The 22,401-nt window shown below is 36.8% G+C and overlaps 1 protein-coding gene across 2 annotated transcripts in view; it reads left to right on the top strand.

Annotated features, from left to right (window-relative positions):
• The first annotated feature begins 19,642 nt into the window (after window positions 1–19,642).
• C1H14orf39 (chromosome 1 C14orf39 homolog) overlaps window positions 19,643–22,401 on the top strand; it is a 58,022-nt gene continuing 55,263 nt past the window's right edge. For both annotated transcript variants that reach the window (XM_007472971.3, XM_007472972.2), the window contains exons 1-3: window positions 19,643–19,852; window positions 21,842–21,895; window positions 21,991–22,047. In XM_007472971.3, the coding sequence (XP_007473033.3) occupies window positions 21,850–21,895; window positions 21,991–22,047 (103 nt within the window). In that variant the 5' untranslated portion in view covers window positions 19,643–19,852; window positions 21,842–21,849. The remainder of the gene's footprint in view (window positions 19,853–21,841; window positions 21,896–21,990; window positions 22,048–22,401) is intronic.

Genomic DNA, 22,401 nt, shown 5'->3' with positions numbered 1-22,401 from the left:
CTGGAGTCTTTTTGCTAGTATCCTATTTAAGATTTTTGCATCTGTATTCATTAGGGAGATTGGTTTAGAATTTTCTTTCTCTGTTTTTGGCCGGCCTGGCTTTGGAATTAGTGCCATGTTTGTGTCATAAAAGGAATTTGGTAGAACTCCCTCTTTGCTTATTATGTCAAATAGTTTGTATAGTATTGGGGTTAGCTGTTCTTTGAATGTTTGATAGAATTCACTGGTGAATCCATCAGGCCCTGGGGATTTTTTCTTAGGAAGTTCTTTGATGGCCTGTTGGATTTCTTTTTCTGATACAGGATTATTTTAGAAATCTATTTCTTCTTCTGTTAGTCTAGGCAATTTATATTTTTGTAAATATTCATCCATATCACCTAGGTTGGTATATTTATTGCCATATAGTTGGGCAAAGTAGTTTTTAATGATTGCCTTAATTTCATCTTCTTTGGAGGTGAGGTCCCCCTTTCGTCCTTGATGCTGTTAATTTGCTGTTCTTTCCTTTTTTAATTAGATTGACCAGTACTTTGTCTATTTTGTCTGTTTTTTCAAAGTACCAGCTTCTAGCCTTCTTTATTAGCTCAATAGTTCTATCACTTTTGATTTTATTAATTTCTCCCTTAATTTTTAGGATCTCTAGTTTGGTTTTCTTCTGGGAGTTTTTAATTTGTTAGTTCTCAAGTTTTTTGATTTGCATTTCCAATTCCTTGATCTCTGTCCACCCTAATTTGTTAATATATGCACTCAGGGATATGAATTTTCCTCTAAGTACTGCCTTGGCTGCATCCCATAAGGTTTGAAAGGATGTCTGGCCATTGTCATTTTCTTCAACGAAATTATTAATTGTTTCTATGATTTCTTCTCTAACTAACCGATTTTGGAGTATCATATTATTGAATTTCCAATTAATTTTTGATTTGGCTCTCCATGTACCCTTACCAATCAATATTTTTATTGCCTTGTGATCTGAAAAGGCTGCATTTATTATTTCTGCTTTTTTGCATTTGAGTGCCATGTTTCTGTGACCTAGTGTATGATCTATTTTTGTGAATGTGCCATGTGGTGCTGAAAAGAAGGTGTATTCCTTTTTGTCCCTATTTATTTTTCTCCATATGTCTATTAACTCTAATTTTTCTAAGATTTCATTCACCTCTTTCTTGTTTATTTTTTGGTTTGATTTATCTAAATTTGATAGTGGTTGTTTCAAGTCTCCCACTAATTTGGTTTTACTGTCTATTTCCTCCTTCAAGTCTCCTAGTTTCTCCATTAAAAATTTGGATGCTATACCATTTGGTGCATACATGTTGATTAGTGATATTTCCTCATTGTCTATACTCCCTTTTAACAGAATATATTTACCTTCCCTATCCCTTTTGATCAGGTCTATTTTTGCTTTGGCTTTGTCACATATCATGATTGCAACTCCTGCATTCTTTCTATCAGTTGAGGCCCAAAAGGTCTTACTCCAACCTTTAATTTTAACCTTGTGAGTATCAACCCGCCTCATATGTGTTTCTTTAAGACAACAGATGGTAGGGTTTGGGGTTCTAATCCAATCTGCTATTTGTCTACGTTTTATTGGTGAGTTCATCCCATTCACATTCAAAGTTATGATTGTCACTTGTGGATTCGCTGGCATTTTGATATTTTCCCCTAGTTCTGACCTTTCTTCTTTGGCTATATCCTTTTGAACCAGTGATTTACTTTGGGTCAGTCCCCCTATTCCCCTCCCTTGATATGCTTCCCTTTCTAGCCCCTCCATTTTTATGCTCCCTTCCCCTCCCCCCTCTCCTTCCCTCCCCTTTTAAACTCCCTCCCTCCTCCCCCTCCTTAATTTTCCTTTCTTTCTTGCCCTGTTGGATAAGATAGAATTCAGGATCCTACTGGATCTAGATGTTCTTCCCTCTCAGATTTGATTTCACTGAGAGTAAGGTTTAAGTAATTCCACTTCACGCTCTCTTCCTCTCCTTCTCATATGAGAGTTCTTCCCCTCCCCTTCCCATGTGTATCTTTATATGGGAAAGATTATTCTATTGATTCCCCCCCTATTTCTTGAAGTTAATCTTAGTATTATCGCGGTTCCCCCCTCCCTTTTCCTTTCTTTGCCCCAACTTTCCCCAAATCTTCTTAATGCCCCAATCTTTCCCTATGCATGTTTCTTCTAACTACTCTTAAGATGATACAATTTATGAGAGTTACACAAAACATTTTCCCCACATATTAATATATATAATTTGATGTAAATGTAGTCCTTATAGAAGAGACTTAAAGAAAAAGATAAGATTTATCTCCTTTTCCCTTTCTTTCATATTTACCTTTTCATGTTTCTCTTGATTTCTGTGCTTGGATATCAAATTTTCCACTAAGTTCTGGTCTTTTCTTAGCAAATGCTTGGAAGTCTTCTATTTTGTTGAATGCCCACACTTTTCCCTGGAAGTATATAGTCAGTTTTTCTGGATAGTTGATTCTTGGTTGGAGACCCAGCTCTCTTGCCTTTCTAAATATCATGTTCCATGCTTTGCGGTCTCTTAGTGTGTTAGCCGCTAAGTCGTGTGTGATCCTTATGGGAGCCCCCCTATATCTGGAGCTCCTCTTCTTGGCTTCTTGTAGGATTTTCTCCTTTACTTGGAAGCTCTTGAATTTGGCAATTACATTCCTAGGGGTTGTCTTTTGGGGATTTAGTATAGATGGTGTTCTATGAACCCTTTCTATTTCTATTTTGCCCCCTTGCTCCAGAACATGTGGGCAATTTTCTTCAATAATCTCCTGTAGAATAACATCGAGGTTATTGTTTATCTGTTTTTTCTGGGAGACCGATAATTCGGAGGTTGTCTCTTCTTCCTCTATTTTCCAAGTCTGTGACCTTTTCAGTGAGATATTTTATGTTTTCTTCTAATTCATTAATTTTTTGGGTTTGCTTTATTGATTCTTGCTGTTTTATGATCTCGCTTTCTTCGAGTTGCTTAATTCTGGTCGTTAGGGACTGGTTTTGCTTTTCAGCTTTGTCTGCCCTTCTTTTGGATGCTTCCTGCTCTTTCTCCAATTGTGCAGTCTAATCTATCAGACTGCTGATCTCTTTCTCCCATTTTTCTTTCCAGAAGGTTTCCATCTTTTGGGTAAGCTCCAGTTTGAGATCTTCCAGAGCTTGTTGATAGTTTCCTTTTTGGGAGGCATGTTCTGATTTATTTTTTTTTTTTATTTCATCCTCATTCTCTTCTTTTTCTTGGGTACTCCCACCATAAAAGTTTTCAATAGTCACCTTTTTCCCTTTCTTCCTGGAGGCTTGATTTTGGGCCATGTGAGCCATCCCTTTGGTGATTTTATTCCCCTTTCCTTTTTGGTCTGGGGTCTGGGTGATGTGGGCAGGTTTTCTGTGAATTTAGGTTGCCTCAGATTAGTTTTTCCCAGCCTCTGAAGTTTCTTAGAGAGCTGGGGCCCTGATCACAGCCAAACTGCCTAGGTGTTCAGCTCCGCCCAGATAATCAGCGTGTGGTCTGCCCCTGGTATTTAGTTCTGCCCAGATACTCAGCGCAACCACCCCGAGTACAGTTCCGTGGCCCCTGTGATCAGCGCAGGATTCTCCTGTGAAAAAGCCCTGAGATGTTGTTTCCTGGCAGCACCCAGATCCCAAGGACCCTGGAGTGCCCTTCCAGACAGAGATGTTCCCCACTCACTCGCTGTCCCAGTGAGCGCTCTGGTAGCTCACTCTGGTTTGGTGGGGGAGGTTGGGGGGGGGGGGGATAAGGGTGCCTCAGTTCACGTTTCTGTGCAAGCTTTTCCTCCTTATTATAATGTGGAAATGTTCAAACCCCATGTACCTTCACCTCTTTGGGGTACTAGGGAGTCCTTCTGTTCCTCCAAAGGTGATTTTTATGCTCCTTTGATGTAGTCTATTTTGTTCGGTGCCAGGGAGAGGAAGTGTGTGGTGTCTAGATTGCAGCCATGTTCACCCGGAAGTCCCCATATCTCTATTTTTTGATGAGAAAACTGAAAAAAAGTGAAATTTGTTCAGTCACATATACTCCTCCCCATTTCTCAGATATATGACTAAATTCAATCGGTTAAGAAAGAAAATAAAACTATTTACATTTTATGCTTTACCTTTCTGCTTTACCAAAAATATATAATGCAGACTAGAAAGTCAAGCCAGCATAAACAGGATAGTTCATCAAAATATTTTTTAGCTTCATAACAAGTAACTTCAGCTTGTATTCACTTATATTCTCCATTTCCAATAAAAATCCTTGTGACAAATAAGCATAGTCAAACAAAATGAATCTACAAATTGGCCATGTTTTATAATGTATGTGTCATTTTACAACTTTAGTCTATCACCTGTCCAGAGGTAGGTAGGCATGTTGCATCATCAGACAATGGAGTTCTGAATGGTGCATTGATCTAAATTCTTTTTTTTTCTTTCTTTCACTTTTTTGTTATTATTTTTCAATATTTTCCCAATTACATGTAAAAGCAATGTTTAACTTTCATTTTCTAAAATTTGCAGTTCTGAATTCTCTCCTTCCCTCCCTTCTCTTCCCCCTCCCTAAGACATTAAGCAATTTGATACAAGTTATACATATTATATTATGCAAAACACATTTCCATATTGGTCATGGGTGTGGAAGAAGGCACATAACAAAAAAACACACAAAGAAAATAAAGTGAAAAATAGTATGCTTTTATCTGCATCAGTTTTTTCTGGAATTGAATAGCATTTTTCATAATATATCCTTCAGAACTATCTTGGATCCGTGTATTTCTGAGAATAGGTAAATTATTCACAATCCAGTAATCAAAATTCTTGTCTTTAAAAATTGTTATCCTATACAATTCTTTAGTCATTGCATAAATGGCTATCTTTTGTTTTTGCTCATGTCACACTGCATCTATTAATAAATTTCAAAGGTTTCTATGAATCTATCACTTTTGTGAGTTCTTACAATACATTTTATCTTTTTTTATCAGTCATTTCAGCTATTTCCAACTCTTTATGACCCCATTTGAGATTTTCTTGGCAAAGATACCATAGTGATTTGCCATTTCTTTCTCCAGTTCATTATATAGTTGAGGAAACTGAGACTAAAAGAGTCAATGGACTTGCCCAGGGTCATACAGCTAGAAAGCATCTGAGGCCAGATTTGGATTCAGAAAGATGAGTCTTTCTCATTTCAGGCCAGGCCCTTTACCCACTGTGCCACCAAGCTGCTCTTCCATCACAATAATACATCATTAGTCATGTACTAACTTCTTGGTTCTTTACTACAACAAAAAGTGCTACTATGAATATTTTTGTGTATAGGGATCCTTTTCCTTATTCTTTAATCTCTTTGGGACAGTGATGGGCAACCTCTGAGCGTGGTGTGTCAAAATTCGCCAAAAACCAAGCATAACTCTGGTGGTGTGTCACTTTGAGAAAAAAATAACCCATAATTTTGCGATATTTATAGTTTAAATAACAAAAATGTATAATTATAATATATAACTGCATTTAATAAACCAAAAACTAATTATTTAACTTGTCTTTTTAGTGACTTCTTTGTTCATCTGTCAGTCAGTTTCTTTTGTTGGTCTTGATATTATTTAACTTGTGTGGGGTGCCGTTAACTAAGATAAGTGAGGGGGAGGGGGATTCTTTAACTAACTTGCCTATTAGTGACTTTTTTATTGCTCAATTTCATTGGCTAAATCTTCAATTGAAGGTTGATATTTTGTACACTTCAAGCTCAAGCAAGCTCAACTAACTTCATCTGTTGATTTTGATATTATTTAATGGTGAGAATAAGGTCTCGCAAAAGTACATAAAGGGGAAAATTGTGAGTAAAGCCATTGCTGTATTTTTTCAGGTGCTAAAAGTGTCTGGTAATCGGTTCCAAGCACTCCAAATTTCCTGTTTGTAATGTCACTCCTCTTGATTCTCCAAGCAGCACCTTTCCAGATTCTCAAGCTTTGACCTCAAATCGACAAACACCTGAGCCCAGATGGTTGCTGTGTTTATGTGGTTGCTGGTAATGGCGATCACGGGGTCCCCAGAGATGCATGCATCCCCCAAAGCATTCCACTGCTCCCTGTTCCGCTGGTTGGAAGTGAGGTCAAAGATCTCCTAATGGCTTAACTGGAAGTCCCACATCTAGATGCTCTGTGCCAGAGCTCTGTTGTTTTGGCCTGCAGACCTCTGACAGAGAGTATCTACATTACACTACAGCAAATATTTTATCCTTGGCTACTGCACCTGGTCATGCAGGAGCTGAGGATGAAAGTCCTTCTTGGCATGTGGCCCTATACTTCTCTGTATGCAGCCATGTGGCCACATGTCATTGAAAAAGGCTACACGTGTCAGTGCTGAAACACGTGTCATAGGTTTGCCATCAGGGCCTTAGGATATAGTTCTAATAATGTGATTGCTGGGTAAAAGGGTATGCAAAGTTTAAGTGATTTTTAATGGCATAATTCCAAATTGCTTTTCAGAATGACTGGACCAATCCTTAGCTCCACCAAAAGTGAATCAATTTTCCTATCCTTCCAATCTTCTTCCAATGATTCTGATCATCTTTGTCATCTTTTTGGTTTTTTTTACCAGTCTGATGGGTGTGAGATGAAATTTCAGAGTTGTTTTAATTTGCATTATTACCCTCATCATGAGTGATTTTGAACTTTTTTTCACATAGATGTTGATGGCCTAAATTTCTTCTACCCAGAATTAACTATTCATTGCTTTTCACCATATATCTATTGGTGAATGGCTCTTGTTCTTATATATTCTTTATTTATCTTGAATAGAAGACCTTTATTTGAGAAATTTACTTCAATGATTCTTCCCACTTAACTGTGACCCTTTTAATTCCAACTGAAGTCAAAGGATATGAATAAGTAGTTTTCAGAAAAATTACTCAAATTCATCAATACTCATATAAAAATGCTCTAAATCTAAGTCTAAATTTAGATAAATTCAAATTAAAACAATTCTGAGGTCACATCTCATGCCCATCAGATTGGCTAACATGACAGAAAAAGAAAATGATAAACAGAAGGGGTATAGAAAAACAGATGCACTATTGGTGCTGTTATGAACTAGTCAGACTATTCTTGGGAACAATTTAGAATTATGTCCAAAGGACTAGAAAACAGTGCATACTCTTTGACTCAGCAATACTACGACTAAATCTATATTAAAGATCTACAGAAAGATAGACACATGCAAAACATATTTCAACATTAACCATATTGGGGGGGAAAGCAAGAAAAACCAAGAGAGTGAAAAAATATGGCTCAATCATATTGAAAGAGATCAAAGAAAAGGGAAAAGGACATAAATGTAAAAAAAAACTATAGTAGCTCTTTTTGTTGTGGCAAAGAATTGGAAATTGATAGGATGCCTATCAATTGGTAAACAGATTATGGTATTTGATGGTGATGGAATACTATTCTGATGTAAGAAATGATAAAGAGAATGGTTTCAGAAAAACTTGGGGAAACATATGAGTTCATATAAAGCTAAGTGAGCAAATCTAAACAATAGCAATATTGTAATGATAATCAACTGTGAAAGACATCTATTTTGTTATTAGATGGTCAGAGCCTGATATTACACTTATGAAGTCACCTTGAAGGGGAAATGTATCCTAATTATAAGGGTCCCTGAAATTTCTCTAGCTTTCTCTGGGAACTTTGGATTTCAGGGGAATATATATGAAGCCCTTAAAGATCCTCTTAAATCAACCACTTCTCTAAATGGATATTAGCTAGGGTATGGAATGGATCTGAATTAGCCTGTGAATTGGAGGTAATTAGTGGTCAGGTATTGTTTACATAATCCTTGGCTCAAAGGGCCAATTGCATGAGCTTCCCACCTAATTGATAGACATGAACTGGCAATAGAATCATGTCCCTATTTCTAGCTTGCTAAACTAGAAACTTCAGGGAAGAAATTTGATAAAAAGTACAGGCAAAGAAGAAACAAAGAAGAGACTTTTTTTGCAGATAATATGATATCTTACTGTTGTAAGTCTTTGGCTAGAAGGGAGACAACTACTTCAACTGTTATCTTTTCCATCATGTGGAATTAAAAATGATAACTCTGTTTCTTTAACTCATTGTAGTTTTTCTTTCCTGACCGAGTGGACTCAGTCAAGTCCTAATGAAGTTTGAAAGATAAGAGGAAACCTAGCAACTGGAGACTATATCTCAGTTTAAAGTTGATAGAGCAGCAGCTAAGTGTATTAAGGAAATTTGACCCTGACCAACAATGAAATAACCTAGTAGCCAAGACACTGTGTCCAGGAAATAAGAATGACTCTTCTATCAATTATTCTGGAGTGTATAGGGTCTTCAGGGGGGACTAGCACCTCTGGTGTGAGAGCTTACTGAGTCCTTTTTAGGGCTTGTCATCTACTTTTGGTGTCCACCTGTCACCCAACTCTCACCTGTGGTTCCAAGAAGTATGTTCAGGGACTACATCCCAGGAAAACCATTTCAGTAGATGGGCTAAACAAGCTTGAGAGTAAGCATCAGACTTCAAAACCATTGGTGAATTAAGGAGATGTCTCCCCCAAGCATGTGAAGACTTCTCCCTGGAATGGGTGGATGAGGATAAAGAAGGGGTAGAGCCAAGATGATGGCTTAGTAACAGAGAAAGCTGGAGAATTCTCTCAAGCCAAAGACCATGAAGAAAGCTGAGGAAGGCACTTTGGATAACTTAGAGCTTGAAATCAGACATCAAAAAAGTTAAGGTTATCTACTACCACTGCACCCTAGGTCATTGCCAGTTGTTCTGACTAGCAATTGAACTTCAATGATTTTGGAAGAGAGGATGAGGCTGACAACTTTGTGCAACTCTGACTCAATTAAATCTATTTCATGGGCAACAACAATTCAGAAATGAACTTGGGAAGAATATTTGTAGTTACCAATTTTATTATAAGCTATTCCCCCTGGGTTTAGTTGAGAAGAATGTTCCCTGACTTGGGGGGATGATTTTGTACTTTGAGTATTATTTTATAATTATTATTATATCTTTGTGTGAAAACTAATTTAATATTAATTGCTAATTGATGACATTGGGGAGACATCAACTCAAATGACACTAGGGAAATACTAGCTGGTACTAGCAAATTATGTTGGAGAAATAATCATTGGAGCAGTAATCATTGGTACTGATTTTTGACGGGAACAAATAAGAATGAAGATTTAGTGATAGAATTAATGATAGCATTACAAAAATTAATCTAGACCTTCAGAGATACTGAAGAGCCTAAGAGGGAAGTTGAGAAAATGAAACAGCCTCTTAGAACTAGATGTGGGAGATCTTTTCCATTTTGAGCGATTGATTCAAGTTAACTTTGAATGCTTAATTCTTTTGGGGAACTTTCTTTCCCCCACTCTTCTTTAGAATTGATTCTCCCAGTCTTTTTTTTAAACCCTTACTTTCCATCTTGGAATCAGTACTGAGTATTGGTTCTAAGGCAGAAGAGTGGTAAGGGCTAGGCATTGGGGGTTAAGTGACTTGCCCAGGATCACATAGCTGAAGCCGGATTTGAACCTAGGAAGTCCTATCTCAAGGCTTGGCTCTCAATCCACTGAGCCACTCAGCTGCCCCCTCCCAGTTGTTTTTTTTTTTTATAGATGAGATTGGAATTAGGATTACTTCTGCAATAGAGATCCACTGAGAGAATTTTGGGGTTTCTTTTGGTATAGAGATCCAAAGGGAACTTGTATGGGCTTCCACAAGGATCACCTGTTAGTATAGAGAAAGGGAGCCCTGTGGAAATTTTGATGGGCCTAAAAACACTAAGAAATTTTCTCTGGATTCTAGTCAGATTAAACTATACATTGAGGGAATTTTGGACATTTTCACTGAAGGCAAAAGAATGACTTTTAGTTGACCCCAGGTTCTAGATCCCTGTGAATAAATCTCCACCAGTTTTGGGAGCTAGGGTAGAATTCATGTTTCTCCATGAGAGAAATACTGGATTTTCATTTCCTCCTTTTTTGTTAGTTGTTTGGCTCTCCCCTTCTCCATTTTCATTTTTTAATCTCACTTTTTGATTTGCTTGTGTTGGAACAGGCCCTTGTTATGTATTAAAGCATAAGAGAATCTCATTGCTATGCAAAACATAATTTGTTAATTGAATCTACATCACTCTGCATTGATGGATAATAGAAATTTCTGCCTTTAAATTTGGGACTGCATACCATTTATGCTACATGAGTTATTTTCTTTGATTAGATGCAATGGAGAAGGACATTTCTGAACCCCCTTCTGTTCCTAGAGGTCCATTATAGATTGGTAAAATAAAACTGCTAGATATACTCTATGCTATAGAGTCTATAGGCTTGTTGAAGACAGGAAATGTTTTCAGGAGAGAAAGGAGTATAGCATATTTTGGGGTATGCCTGATGAAGGTATCCTTCCTGGTAACCATGAGAATTCCTGGGATCACATGGGTCGATGGGGATATGACTGGGGATGTAGACTCTAAGCAATCGCTCTAGTTCAAATAATAATATGGAACTAGGTCTTGATCAATGACACATGTAAAACCTTGTAAAACCCAGTGGAATTGGGTTTTACACTGGAATGTTTTTTACTACTGGAATCGATTAATTCCAGTATTAAACAAACTGTTTAAAATAATAAATAAAAAAGTAGTTTTATAAAATTCTTTTTATGAAACAAATATGGTACTTATCCTTATACCAAGAAGAGTAAAAACAGGAAGAAAATTAGAGACCAATTTTACTAATGAATATGGATACAAAAAATCCTAACTAAAATGCTAGCTAAGAGATTAAAACAACACATCATAAAGATTATACACTATGACAAGATAGGATTTACATCAGGAGTGCGGGAATGGTTTAATATAAGGAAAGCTATCAACATAATTGATTATATTAATAACAAAAGTAATAAAAATCATACAATTATATCAATAGATACAGAAAATGCCTTTGATAAAATACAGCACTCATTCTTTTTTTTTAAACCCTTACCTTCCATCTTGGAGTCAATACTGTGTATTGGGTCCAAGGCAGAAGAGTGGTAAGGGCTAGGTAATGGGTGTTAAGTGACTTGCCCAAGGTCACACAGCTGGGAAGTGTCTGAGGCCAGATTTGAACCTAGGACCTCCCGTCTCTAAGCCTGACTCTCAATCCACTGAGCTACCCAGCTGCCCCCAGCACTCATTCTCTTAAAAAATAGTGGAAGGTGGCAGCTATGTATGGCTTAGTGTATTGAGAGTCAAGCCTGGAGGTGGGAAGTCCTGGGTTCAAATATGACTTCAGATACTTTCTTGCTGTGTGACTCTGGGCAAGTCACTTAACCCTTCACTGCCTAGCCCTTATAGCTCTTCTGCTTTGGAACCAATTCAAAAGTATTGATTCTAAGATGGAAGGTAAGTGTTTTTAAAAAACAGTGGAAAGTATAGGTATAAATGGAGTTTTTCTTAAAATGATATGAAACATCTACCTGAAACCATAAGCAAGTGTTATTTGTAATGAGAATAAGTTAGAAGCCTTCCCAGTTAGTGCAAGAGTGAAGCAAGGATGCCCATTATTACCAATATTATTTAATATAGTGTTAGAAATGTTAGCAATAACAATAAGAGAAGAAAAAGAAACTAAAGGAATCAGCAAAGAGGTAATAAAATTATCTTGCAGATGATATGATTGGTATATAGCATAGATTTGTATATGGTACATATATGGCACATGTGGAAAATCCTAGAGAATCAACAATAGATGAGATTGTAAGTAAATTTAGTAAAGTAGCAGGACATAAGATAAACCACATATTATCAGTATGTTTATATATTGCTAACAAAGTCCTACAGGAAGAGATAGAAAGAGATATTTTATTTAAAATAACCACAGATAGATTAAAACACCTGGGAATATGTCGACCAAAAAAACCCCAGAAACTACATAATTAGAAGACACTTTTTATACAAATAAAGTCAGATCTAAATAACTGGAGAAATATTAATTGTTCATGGATAGACAGAGTCACTAAAAATGACAATCCTACTTAAACTAATCAACTTACTCAATTCCATCCCAATCAAATTACCAAAAATTATCTTAATGAGCTAGAAAAAATAGCAAAATTAATTTGGAAGAATAAACAATGAGAAATAGCAAAAGAATTAGTAAAAGAAAATGTAAAAGAAGGAGATCTAGCAGTATCAGATTTTAAAACTCCATTATAAAGTAGTAATTATCAAAACTATCTGGCACTGGCTAAGTGGAATAGAACAGACATACAACAAATAGTAGTAAAATATTATAGTTGCCTTATATTTGACAAAAGTATAGATCTAGGCTTTTGGGATAAAAAAAATTACTATTTGGTAGAAATTGCTGGGAGAATTGTAAAGTGGTTTAGCAGAAACATGGATACATGATCTAGACATAAGAGTAGATATCATAAGCAATTTAGAAGGACAGCAAACATATTACCTATCAGATTTATGCATAGGAGAGGAATTTATGAGTAAAGAAGAGATAAAGAGCATTGTGAGATATAAAATAGATAATTTTGAGTACACTAAATTGAAAACTTTTTACAAATAAAACAAATGTTGCCAAGTTTAGAAGAAAAGCAGAAAATTGGGGAAAATTTTCATAAACAGTCTATCAGATAGACTATAAACTATAGACTAGAGTCTATCTATAGTCTATGCACTATAGACTATAGATAGACTATAAACTATAGACTATCAGATAAAATATAAAGATATAAAGAGAACTGTGTCAAATTTTCTGGAAATAAGAGTCATCTCCCAATTTTTTTTAAACTCTTACCTTCTGTCTTGGAGTCAATACTGTGTATTGGGTCCAAGGCAGAAGAATGGTAAGGGCTAGGTAATGGGGGTTAAGTGACTTGCCCAGGGTCACACAGCTGGGAAGTGTCTGAGGTCAGATTTGAACCTAGGACTTCCCATCTCTAGGCCTGGCTCTCAATCCACTGAGTCACCCAGCTGCCCCCCATCCTCCAATTTATAAATGGACAAAAGCTATAAACAGACATTTTTCAGATGACGAAACTGAAATCATATATAGGTACATAAAAATGCTATAAATCACTATTGAGTAGGGAAATGCAAACCAAAGTAATTTTGAGGTGTCATCTCACACCCATTAGATTGACTAAAATGGCAAAAGGGTATAATGACAAATGTTGGAGAGGAATACACTGTTGTTGGAACTGTGAACTGATCTAACCATTTTGGAGAGCCAATTAGAATTATACCCAGAGAACTATAAAACTGTGTATACCATTGTTGGACCTGTTTCCCAAGGAGATTAGGGAAAAGGCAAAGCAAAAGAAAACCAAACCAAACCTCTGTGCTCCAAAATGTTTATAGCAACTCTCTTTGTGGTGGCAAAGAACTAGAAATTGAAGGGATTTCCATCAATTGGGGAATGGCTAGACAAATTGTGGTGTCTGATGGTAATGGAATACTACTGTGCCATAAGAAATGATGAGCAGGCTCATTTTTAAAAACTTGGAAAGAATTACATGAGAAAGAAAAGTGTAATGAGTAGAACCAAGAGAACATTATGTACAGCTATAGATTTAATATTTGAAGAATAACTTAGGAATGTTCATTTCTTTTTTTTAAATCCTTAACTTCTTTCTGTCTTAGAACCAATACTATGTATTAGTTCCAACGTAGAAGAGAGAAAAGGGCCAGGCAATTGGAGTTTTGTGACTTGCCCAGGATCACATAGCTAGGAAGTGTCTGAGACCAGATCTAAGTCCAGAACATCCCATCTCTAGGCGTGGCTCTCAATTCACTGAGCCACATAGTTGCCCTTTTGAATGTTCACTTCTAGAGAACGCACTAAAAAATGGAAACACAAAAGTCATTATGTATACATATCTGTTTGTTTAGTGATGCCTTTTATGTGGGGAGGGGAGAGAGGAGCTGAAATACTTGGAAATACATTCAATTAATAAAACATTTAAAAATAAATAAATAACACTTTTAAAATGTTTCCCTGAGTCATTGATTCTTTCTAATCAGCGGCCAATTTGGATTAGATCAAGGACATTATAAGTCCTTGAGCCACCTTTGGCCCTGAATGAGTTCCCTTAAGTTCTTGTGAAGTCAAATGGAAGCAAGCAGAGAATATCTGTGAGTGATATCTATAGCCCTTTAGGAAGGGCAAATCAGAAAAAAAGCAGGCTTCATGACTGTTGCATAAAGAGTCATTGATGGTATAAATTCAGAGCTTCTAATATCTTTATAGTAACAGTATCTCTCAATTCAGATGATTTACAAATAAGATCAGTCTTATCTCCTTATGTTCTCTTATGCTCTGTATTAATTCATGCTTTTGGCCCTTTGATTTTCTATTATGAGTCTATAAGCAAGTCCTTAAAACTTGCAAGGTGGTCTTTGGGAAGGGGATTTTCCTATTCTGTAATTCTATCTCATCTGATTGCTATTGTAATCAGACTGAAGAAATCATTAACTTGAATAGATAAACTCCTAATGGCTGGCTTCTTTTATTAGATAAATGCACTTTCTACTGGTTTCAAGTATGTTTTGGAGACAGACTTGAAGAATAAAATCATTTTCAATGTTTCTAAATTGAAAAAGAATAATTTTGGCTTTGACTTGTTGCCAATTATACAATTTTTGCTTGTTGGCTTGGCTTCAGATCTGGAAGGATAAAAAATAAATTTCATTAATAATTTCTATCACTTGGTCTGAATTATGCACTGGCATTAGAGCTCTCCTAAAGATAATGACTAAAATGAATAATAAGAATGGAAGACATCTGTTTTGAAAATCCTTTTCCATAGAATATTTCTGAGAACGTTCTGTTCTTGTCACTGAGAGTAATTTTGTGTAGTTGTTTCAGTTGTGTCTGACTCTTTGTGGCCCCATTTAGGGTTTTCTTAGCAAAGATACTCTCATTTCCTCCTGAAGCTCATTTTACGGATTAGAAAACGGAGGCAAAAAGGATGAAGTGACTTGCCCAGAATCGTACAAGTTAGTAAGATTATGAGGCTAGATTTGAACTCAGGAAGATGGGTATTCCTGACTTCAGGCCTGTCACTTTAACACTGAGCTGCTAAGAATGAAAAGAGCATTATTATTATTTTGTTGACTTTGGAGATAAAAGAATACTTTTTACAACTTCTTTTTATTTTCTGCATGCTAGAGGATTTGAATAAAACGTTTCCTCTCTTTGAAAAATATAAATACCATCCTTTTTTTACCAAGCCTTTTTTTGGGTCCCCCTCATCAGTAACAACTTTCCCCCTGGTATTTCATATAACATTTTGTTCTTTATGACTTTGTGATGTGCTTAAAATCCAGTATAATATATTATAGCTCAACGTGTTGACATCATCCTCTTACTAGACCAAAAGTTCCATGAGAGTAAAGGATTTGTTTTATTTAAACAAAGCATAACTGCTCTTGCTCTACTATACGCATTTAGCTTGTACTATCTCTATTAGTGCCATTGCAAAATGCAATAGTATCATATGTTGTTAAACAAATGAATGAATAAGGAACTATGGTGATGAAGTAGAAAAAGTTCTAGATTTGGGTTCTGGGTTCAAATCCTACCTCCTAGTTACTGAAGTGAATTTTTTCTGGAAGATCTATAACCATTCTGGGCCTCAGTTTTCTTTATGTGTATAATATTAGATGTAAATGGAGTACAAGGAGTCTGTGCTTTCCTCACCATCTCCTCCCAACCAGAAACAGGTGGAATAAAAAAATCTTCATAGATTGGGCTGTTTTTGAGGTGGGGGCTTTCTCCTCTTCCACCATTAGTACTGATCCTCCTTTCCTTGGATAAAGGATTTTCTCTTACTCCCTCAGTAGCACTCTTACTCCAACTGGCTCATTCTTCTAGGGGAAGTCTAAGTGTTGAAGTTTTAAGTTTATGCTATTTATAACACCATTCATAAAATGATGCAATGGCTTGATAGTCCTGGAGGAAGTATTTTTTTTAGGATAAAAAAAATTTTTATTACCATGCAAAACACATTTCCATATCAATCATTATTGTAAGAGCACACTCATACAAAATCAAAACTAAAACCAAAACCCCAAAATTAAACCATAAATACAGTGGCGTGAAAGACAGTATACTTTGATCTGCATCCATCTGATTCCAACCGTTCTTTCTCTGGAGGTAGATAACATTCCCTGCCATAAGTCTTTCAGGATTGTCCCAGATCATTGCATTGCTGAGTAGCCAAGTTTTCAGTCTTATAATATTGCTTTTACTCTGTACAACATTTTCCTTGTTCTACTAATTTCATTCTCCATCATTTCATGCAGATCTTTCCTGCTTTTTCTGAAATCATCTTGCTTATCATTTCTTATATCTGGGGGAAATATTTTAATCTCTATAGCTAGAACTTCTGGTTTTTACATAGCCTGTGAAATATAAAACTCCTCAGGGTCATACTCTGATCTTAAGTAAGGACAATGAGAACATTCATTTAAAAAGGGAATCAAGCTTGTAAATTTCCATCAGCAACAGAACCTAGCAAAATAGAACATGTTGGGTTTCTCCAGCTGTCTAAACACATGGATAGAAGAGAAAAGAAGAAAAAGAAGATATAGTGAGGACAGTTGACTACAACTTAGGTCCTTCCTTCAATCAGATTGCTGCAGGTACTTCTGTTAGACATGATTCTGGTTGACTTAGAGATAGTCTTGCCTTGCTTCCTCAACTCTGTGGAATAAATTCTCACATCTCTTCTCTCTAATTGTCTCTCAACCAGAGCCTTTCTAAGCTACCAGATCTCATATCCTCAATTCCAAATCCCACGAACTGTTTCCTCTGTTTTATAAATGGGCTATTAGGGAGTAAAGGAAAGTTCTTCTCAGGATGTCCAGCCTTCATTAAAAACATTTGCCTCAGTGAAGTCCCCTTAAGAGTAGTATCTTGATAGTGGCCAAGCTTTCCCTGCAGTGATCCATCACCTCTGGTACAAGCTATTGTTGCCACTATGGTAGTAAACATTGCTTCTGTGCTGTAGCCATAGACCTTCAGACCTTTCAAAGTTCTCAAGATCACCTAGGCAGTTCCACAAGCTTGAGGTTAGGTGAATCAGCAGCAAAGGCTTCTGGAATTCTCAATCCACAGACAGTAAGACAACTGCTCAGAGGGTTATTATAGGGGTCCCAACTTTGCTGATTCTAGGTGTAAGTCTCTTGTCACAATGCCTATACGCAGAACTAGGTTGCAGTCTAAAGACACAATCTCCAAAGTAAGGAGGTGCACTAATACATACCAGTGTTTGCAGCCACAGGAGAGCAGGGGACCCTGGACGTATTTCAAAGGCAAAAAAGAGTACTTGTGGTTATTCACAGATCAGAGAACAGGACAGAAGAGTATTAAACAAGCTTCTCCTTGGATACATACCACTTTGGGAGAACTGAAAAGTTATAGATCGCCAGTGCTAACTCTGAAAGCAGCTACACAAAGAACTTGAACCTTGAACACTGTTCACTTCAACATGGGTACAGAGCCAAACATTAACAGTTTTTTTTAATTAAAAGAAAAGAAAAAGACTGGGAAAAAAGCAAACAACAATAAAAAAAACTAAACATTTAAAGTTATTTTAGAGATAGGGAAGACCAAAGCACAAACTCAGAAGAAGATAACAACGTCAATATTGCTGCATCTAACTCCACTGAAGGGAACTTCTTAAAAAGCAGAATTGGCTATGTGGGAAAAGATAGACAAAAATTCACTGAAGAAAACTCTTTTAAAAGTAGAATTTGCTAAATGGAAAAGGAGGTACAAAAGCTCATTCAAGAAATCATGCCTTAAAATTAGATTTGGAAAAGCAGAAGCTTATGATTCCAGGAGACATCAAGAAGCAACCAAAATCAAAAGAATGAAAAAAATAGAAGAAAATGTGAAATATTTCACTTGAAGAACAATTGACGTGGAAAATAAACCTAGAGAGATAATCCAAGAATTATTGTATTACCTGAAATACATGATTTAAAAAAGAGTTTACCCATCATCTTTCAAGATAATATGGCCCTGATATTCTAGAACCAGAGAGTAAAATAGAAATCTAAAGAATCCACCAATCACCTTCTGAAAGAGATTCCCAAAAGGATACTTCCTAGGAATATTGTAGCAAAATTTCAGAACTGCTAGGGCAAGAAGATAATATAGCAAGTAGCCAAAAAGAAACAATTCAAATATTGTGGAGCCACAGTCAGGATGATGAGAGATTTTGCAGTTTTATTAAAGGATTGGAGGGCCTAGAATATGATATTCCAGAGGGCAAAGTAGCTAGGGCTTCCACCAAGACTCAAGCTTAAATTGGGTTAAGGGAGGCAATTGTACAAAGTCTTCAGTCTCACTTCTCTTCCAGAGTCATCAAGGTCCAATGGCAGAACAAAAGTGAAGATGACTGTTGATGGCTTGGGGTAGAATGGATGGCCTTAGCATCTTCATTGTCTAACCAAGCCTTTATAGCTATTGGAACAAATTGTTCTCATCCATTCTTTCCCCTGGGAGACGTCTTCACATGCTTGGGGTATACATTACTAACTCACTGACAGGTTTTAGGTCTGTCCATTATCCTCAGTCTGTTTTAGCTTGCCTGCCAAGATGGTTTACTGGAGATGGGGCCACTCAGCATGCATACCTGTGTCTTGCAGTCGCAAGTGAGAGCTGGGTGGCAAGTGAATGCCAAAGGAGGAAAGCTCAATGAGCCCTCATATCAGAGGTACTAGTCTTTGCTGGGCACATTGTACAGCTTTGCTTGTCACTAACCAACTGAAACAGACTTTAAATAAAGTACTTGAACTAACTTTTTTTTTTTAAATCATGGCAAAGAATCTTAAAATGCTTTATTATTTTTTAATATTGTGAATTTTGATTGCTGTCATTCAGTGTTCATGTAAGAAATACATATGAACCCAAACATTCACTAACAACATGTGAAAACAAACACAACCCAGACATCTACATTTTCTAAGTTGCACGCATGCTATGGAAAAGATTTTTTTTAAAATTGATATTATATTATTCATATGTATTATTAAAAATAGGAATTAGAAGAGTTAGTGCAATGTTTAAAATAGATTTGGAGACAAAAATTGTAGGTTTGAATCTTGGTTCTGCTTTTTGCTTTCTGTGTGAACCTGGGCAAGTCAAACCTTAGTGTCTTCTACTATAAAATGAGCTTTCGCTAAGGTCCTTTGTAACTAAATTTTATGCACTAAAAAGGGGCTTCTTTGATAGACCCCAACTTTTTCTGCCCTACAGTATATATGATTGCTAATCAACGCATCTGCATAATTTCCCCAAAAAAATTTATTTTGTTTTATTCTTTGAATTTGTATTGCTTAGTGACTCCATAAGCATTTATTATTTATAGTTTGATATATTTATTACACATAATATAATATATTATTATTAGACAGTTATTATATTCAAAGGACTGTGCTAAACCTGTATCCTTCATAGTTTCTCATTCTATACTAGCCAATGGATTAATTTGACCTGGCCTCCAACAAGAGTTTACCAAGGCCCGGGAGGAGGCTCTGTCTGTAGCCACCCTCAGGTCAGTACCTACTTATGTACGTATATACGCATATACGTACCCACGTACCCACGTGGGCACGCATGCGCTCTGGGAAATCACCGGAAGGCCAGTGTCATCACAACCTGTGGAAGGACAGGGCGTTAGAAGTGGCGGGAAAAGTTTAAGGCCCCGTGGCTTTCACGTGCACTTTTGGAGGAGAAGAGTACGGGATCCGGGAATTGGGCCGGGGAGCTCCTGGGCTGGGACCCCAATGCCCAGAGTGACCCTCACCAGGAACTTCCACCTGAGGCTTCCGCAGGAAAAGTTCTGCCATCTTTTTGAGGGGTTTAGAGTCAAGGAAGGGGGGCGGGGCCGTGGGAAGGGCAGCTGGGGGAGTGTCTCGGGATAGGGAACGGTGGGGTTGGGGGAGAGGGGTGTTGTGCGGGAGGGGAGGGACCAAACCCAAGTGGGCAGAAATCTGGCGGGATTGGGAGGAGTTTACAATCCAAAGGGAGAAACAGCATGCAACAACATATATACAAAGCAAGCCATCTATATTTTAGGAATTCGTTAGCAGAGTGGAGGCACGAGAATTGAGAGGTTGGGAAAAGCTTCCTGTAAAAGATAGGATGAGCAGATACTTAATTTCTGAATGATATGTCTTTACCCCCTTACCTGCTTTAGCACCAAACTGAGCAACCAATTAGTACTTATTAAATACCTGCTATGTGCCAGACAATGTGCTAAGTGCTACAGATACAAGAAGTAGCAAAAGACAATTCCTGCTTAAAATCTAATGAGGAATGCAACATGTAAACATATACAAGCAAACTATATATAGGATAAGTGGGAAATAAGAGAGGAAAGGCACTGTAATTAAGAAGGGTTAAGGAAGGCTTCTTATAGAAAGGTAGGATTTTAGTTGGGCTTTATAGGAAGCTGAGGCGTTCCATAGAGTGGAGGAAAGAAAGTTCCGGGTATAGGGTATAGTGGGAAGGCAGTGCCATTTGATGGAAGAGTACATGTCAGAAAGTAAGGTGTAAGAAGACTGAAAAGGTAGGAGGGGACTAGGTTATGACAGACTATGAATGCCAAATGTTTGCTTTTATTCCTAGAGGGAATAAGATGTCACTGGAATTTTTTGAATCAGGGGTGATATGCATATGTGTATATGCGTGTAAATGCATATGTAGGTGTATGTGTATATATATATGAGATAAATAGTAAATAACAGAAGAAAGGCAAGAAGGTTGGAAAAGGCTTCCTAAAACAGATGGGATAAGTGGGACATATACTCTATGCATGTGAAATATATTTACCCAGATCAGTTAGTGTTAGTGTGAGTCATTGCTTTTTGTTTATGTGAAATCTTAAAGAACAGTAACTTTATTCAGTGGTTTTATTGTAATATTAAAGTAGAACAAACTTTTCAGGGCATGGTTTCTCAAGGTTAACACTCTGACTCCTAGACATCTATTTTAAACCTGTCTAATGAAAATCAACAACTAATAAACACCGATGGCTATAGCCCATGACCCTGAACCCACTGGCCTTTGAAATAGCAATTTTTCTAGCCTAGTGCCCTTAGTCATCATCCTGGGAAGCAATACCCTGTGGAGATATAGCCTGGCCACTACTGCTGATGCTACAACTAGGGCTACTGAAAACCTGGAAAAGGAATTTGGCATTGTCCAATGATTCAGCTTCAGAAACGAAGATTTTTTTAATCAGTGGGAATGACCGGAGTTATTCCTATTTGCTTTGTTGCTCTTCTCTAAGGACCTTGTGACTTTTCATCTGATTTGCAAGATGGCTCACTGGTAGTGACTTTTTCATTTTATCTTTGTATTTTCAGCACCTAGTACATTGTTTGGCACATAGATACTTGTCAATTGAACTACTGAAACATTTTCTATACCAATGAGACCTCTCTCTATTTTTTTTTAAACCCTTTCTTTCTGTCTTAGAATCAATACCCTGTACTGGTTCTAAGGCATACAAGAGGTAAGGGCTAGGCAATGGGGGTTAAATAACTTGCTCAGGTTCACACAGCTAGGAAATGTCTGAGGTCAGATTTGAACCTAAGACCTCCCATCTCTAGACCTAGCTCTCAGTCCACTAAACCACCTAGCTGCCCCATGTTAACAGCTTTCAAAACTTGCCCTTTTAGAAATAAGTTTGTTGTTCAGGGACAAGAGAAAGTAACTTTAAAAAAGCAGAGTGTAAGGCTATATATGTTTTCTATATTACTTTTCAGAAAATTATCTCATAATTGTTAGTAATGGATGTTTCCCTCTTTTCATTCCCTTAAAGTATCCAAAATGACTGACTTATTTACCACTTTGGACAAATTTTTGCTAGAACTGGGTAAGTTACATGGTGAAAGTTAAATTGGTAGCCTTTTGTTTTATCCTTTAAAACATTTTACCAATGAAGCAAAACCAAAAAATTGTCTGTTTTAGTTTTCCAGTCTGAGCAAGATTCAAATGCCAAAGAAGCTGCAGAGCAACAGATTGCTTGTAAGTAGTTTTATATCATACATATTTTTTATTTGTGTTAATACTTAAGTTTGTGGTACATATTATTATAATGCTTATGTCAATATTACTCAGAGATTTAGTGCTATCCTGAAGTAGGCAAAAACATGGCTGTATTTCAGATGAAGCCATTTTTTTATTGATTTTCCTTTTTTTTTTGTCTAGACCCATGATTTTGTTGGTTGCAGGGAACTCTCAGTATAGAAACACTCTCCATCAATGTAAATTGGCAACTTTTCTGCCCCTTAGTCTTTTAGAGTCCCTTGAGGACAGAGTCCCTAGAGTCCCTTGATTTACTCATGGTCATATAACTTCTATGTATATGTCAGTCAAGAC

Source organism: Monodelphis domestica, chromosome 1, assembly GCF_027887165.1.
Source record: "Monodelphis domestica isolate mMonDom1 chromosome 1, mMonDom1.pri, whole genome shotgun sequence".
In the NCBI taxonomy this organism is placed as follows: domain Eukaryota; kingdom Metazoa; phylum Chordata; class Mammalia; order Didelphimorphia; family Didelphidae; genus Monodelphis; species Monodelphis domestica.
The sequence above is the reverse complement of the archived record's forward strand: the minus strand, read 5'-3'. Positions and strand labels throughout refer to the sequence as shown.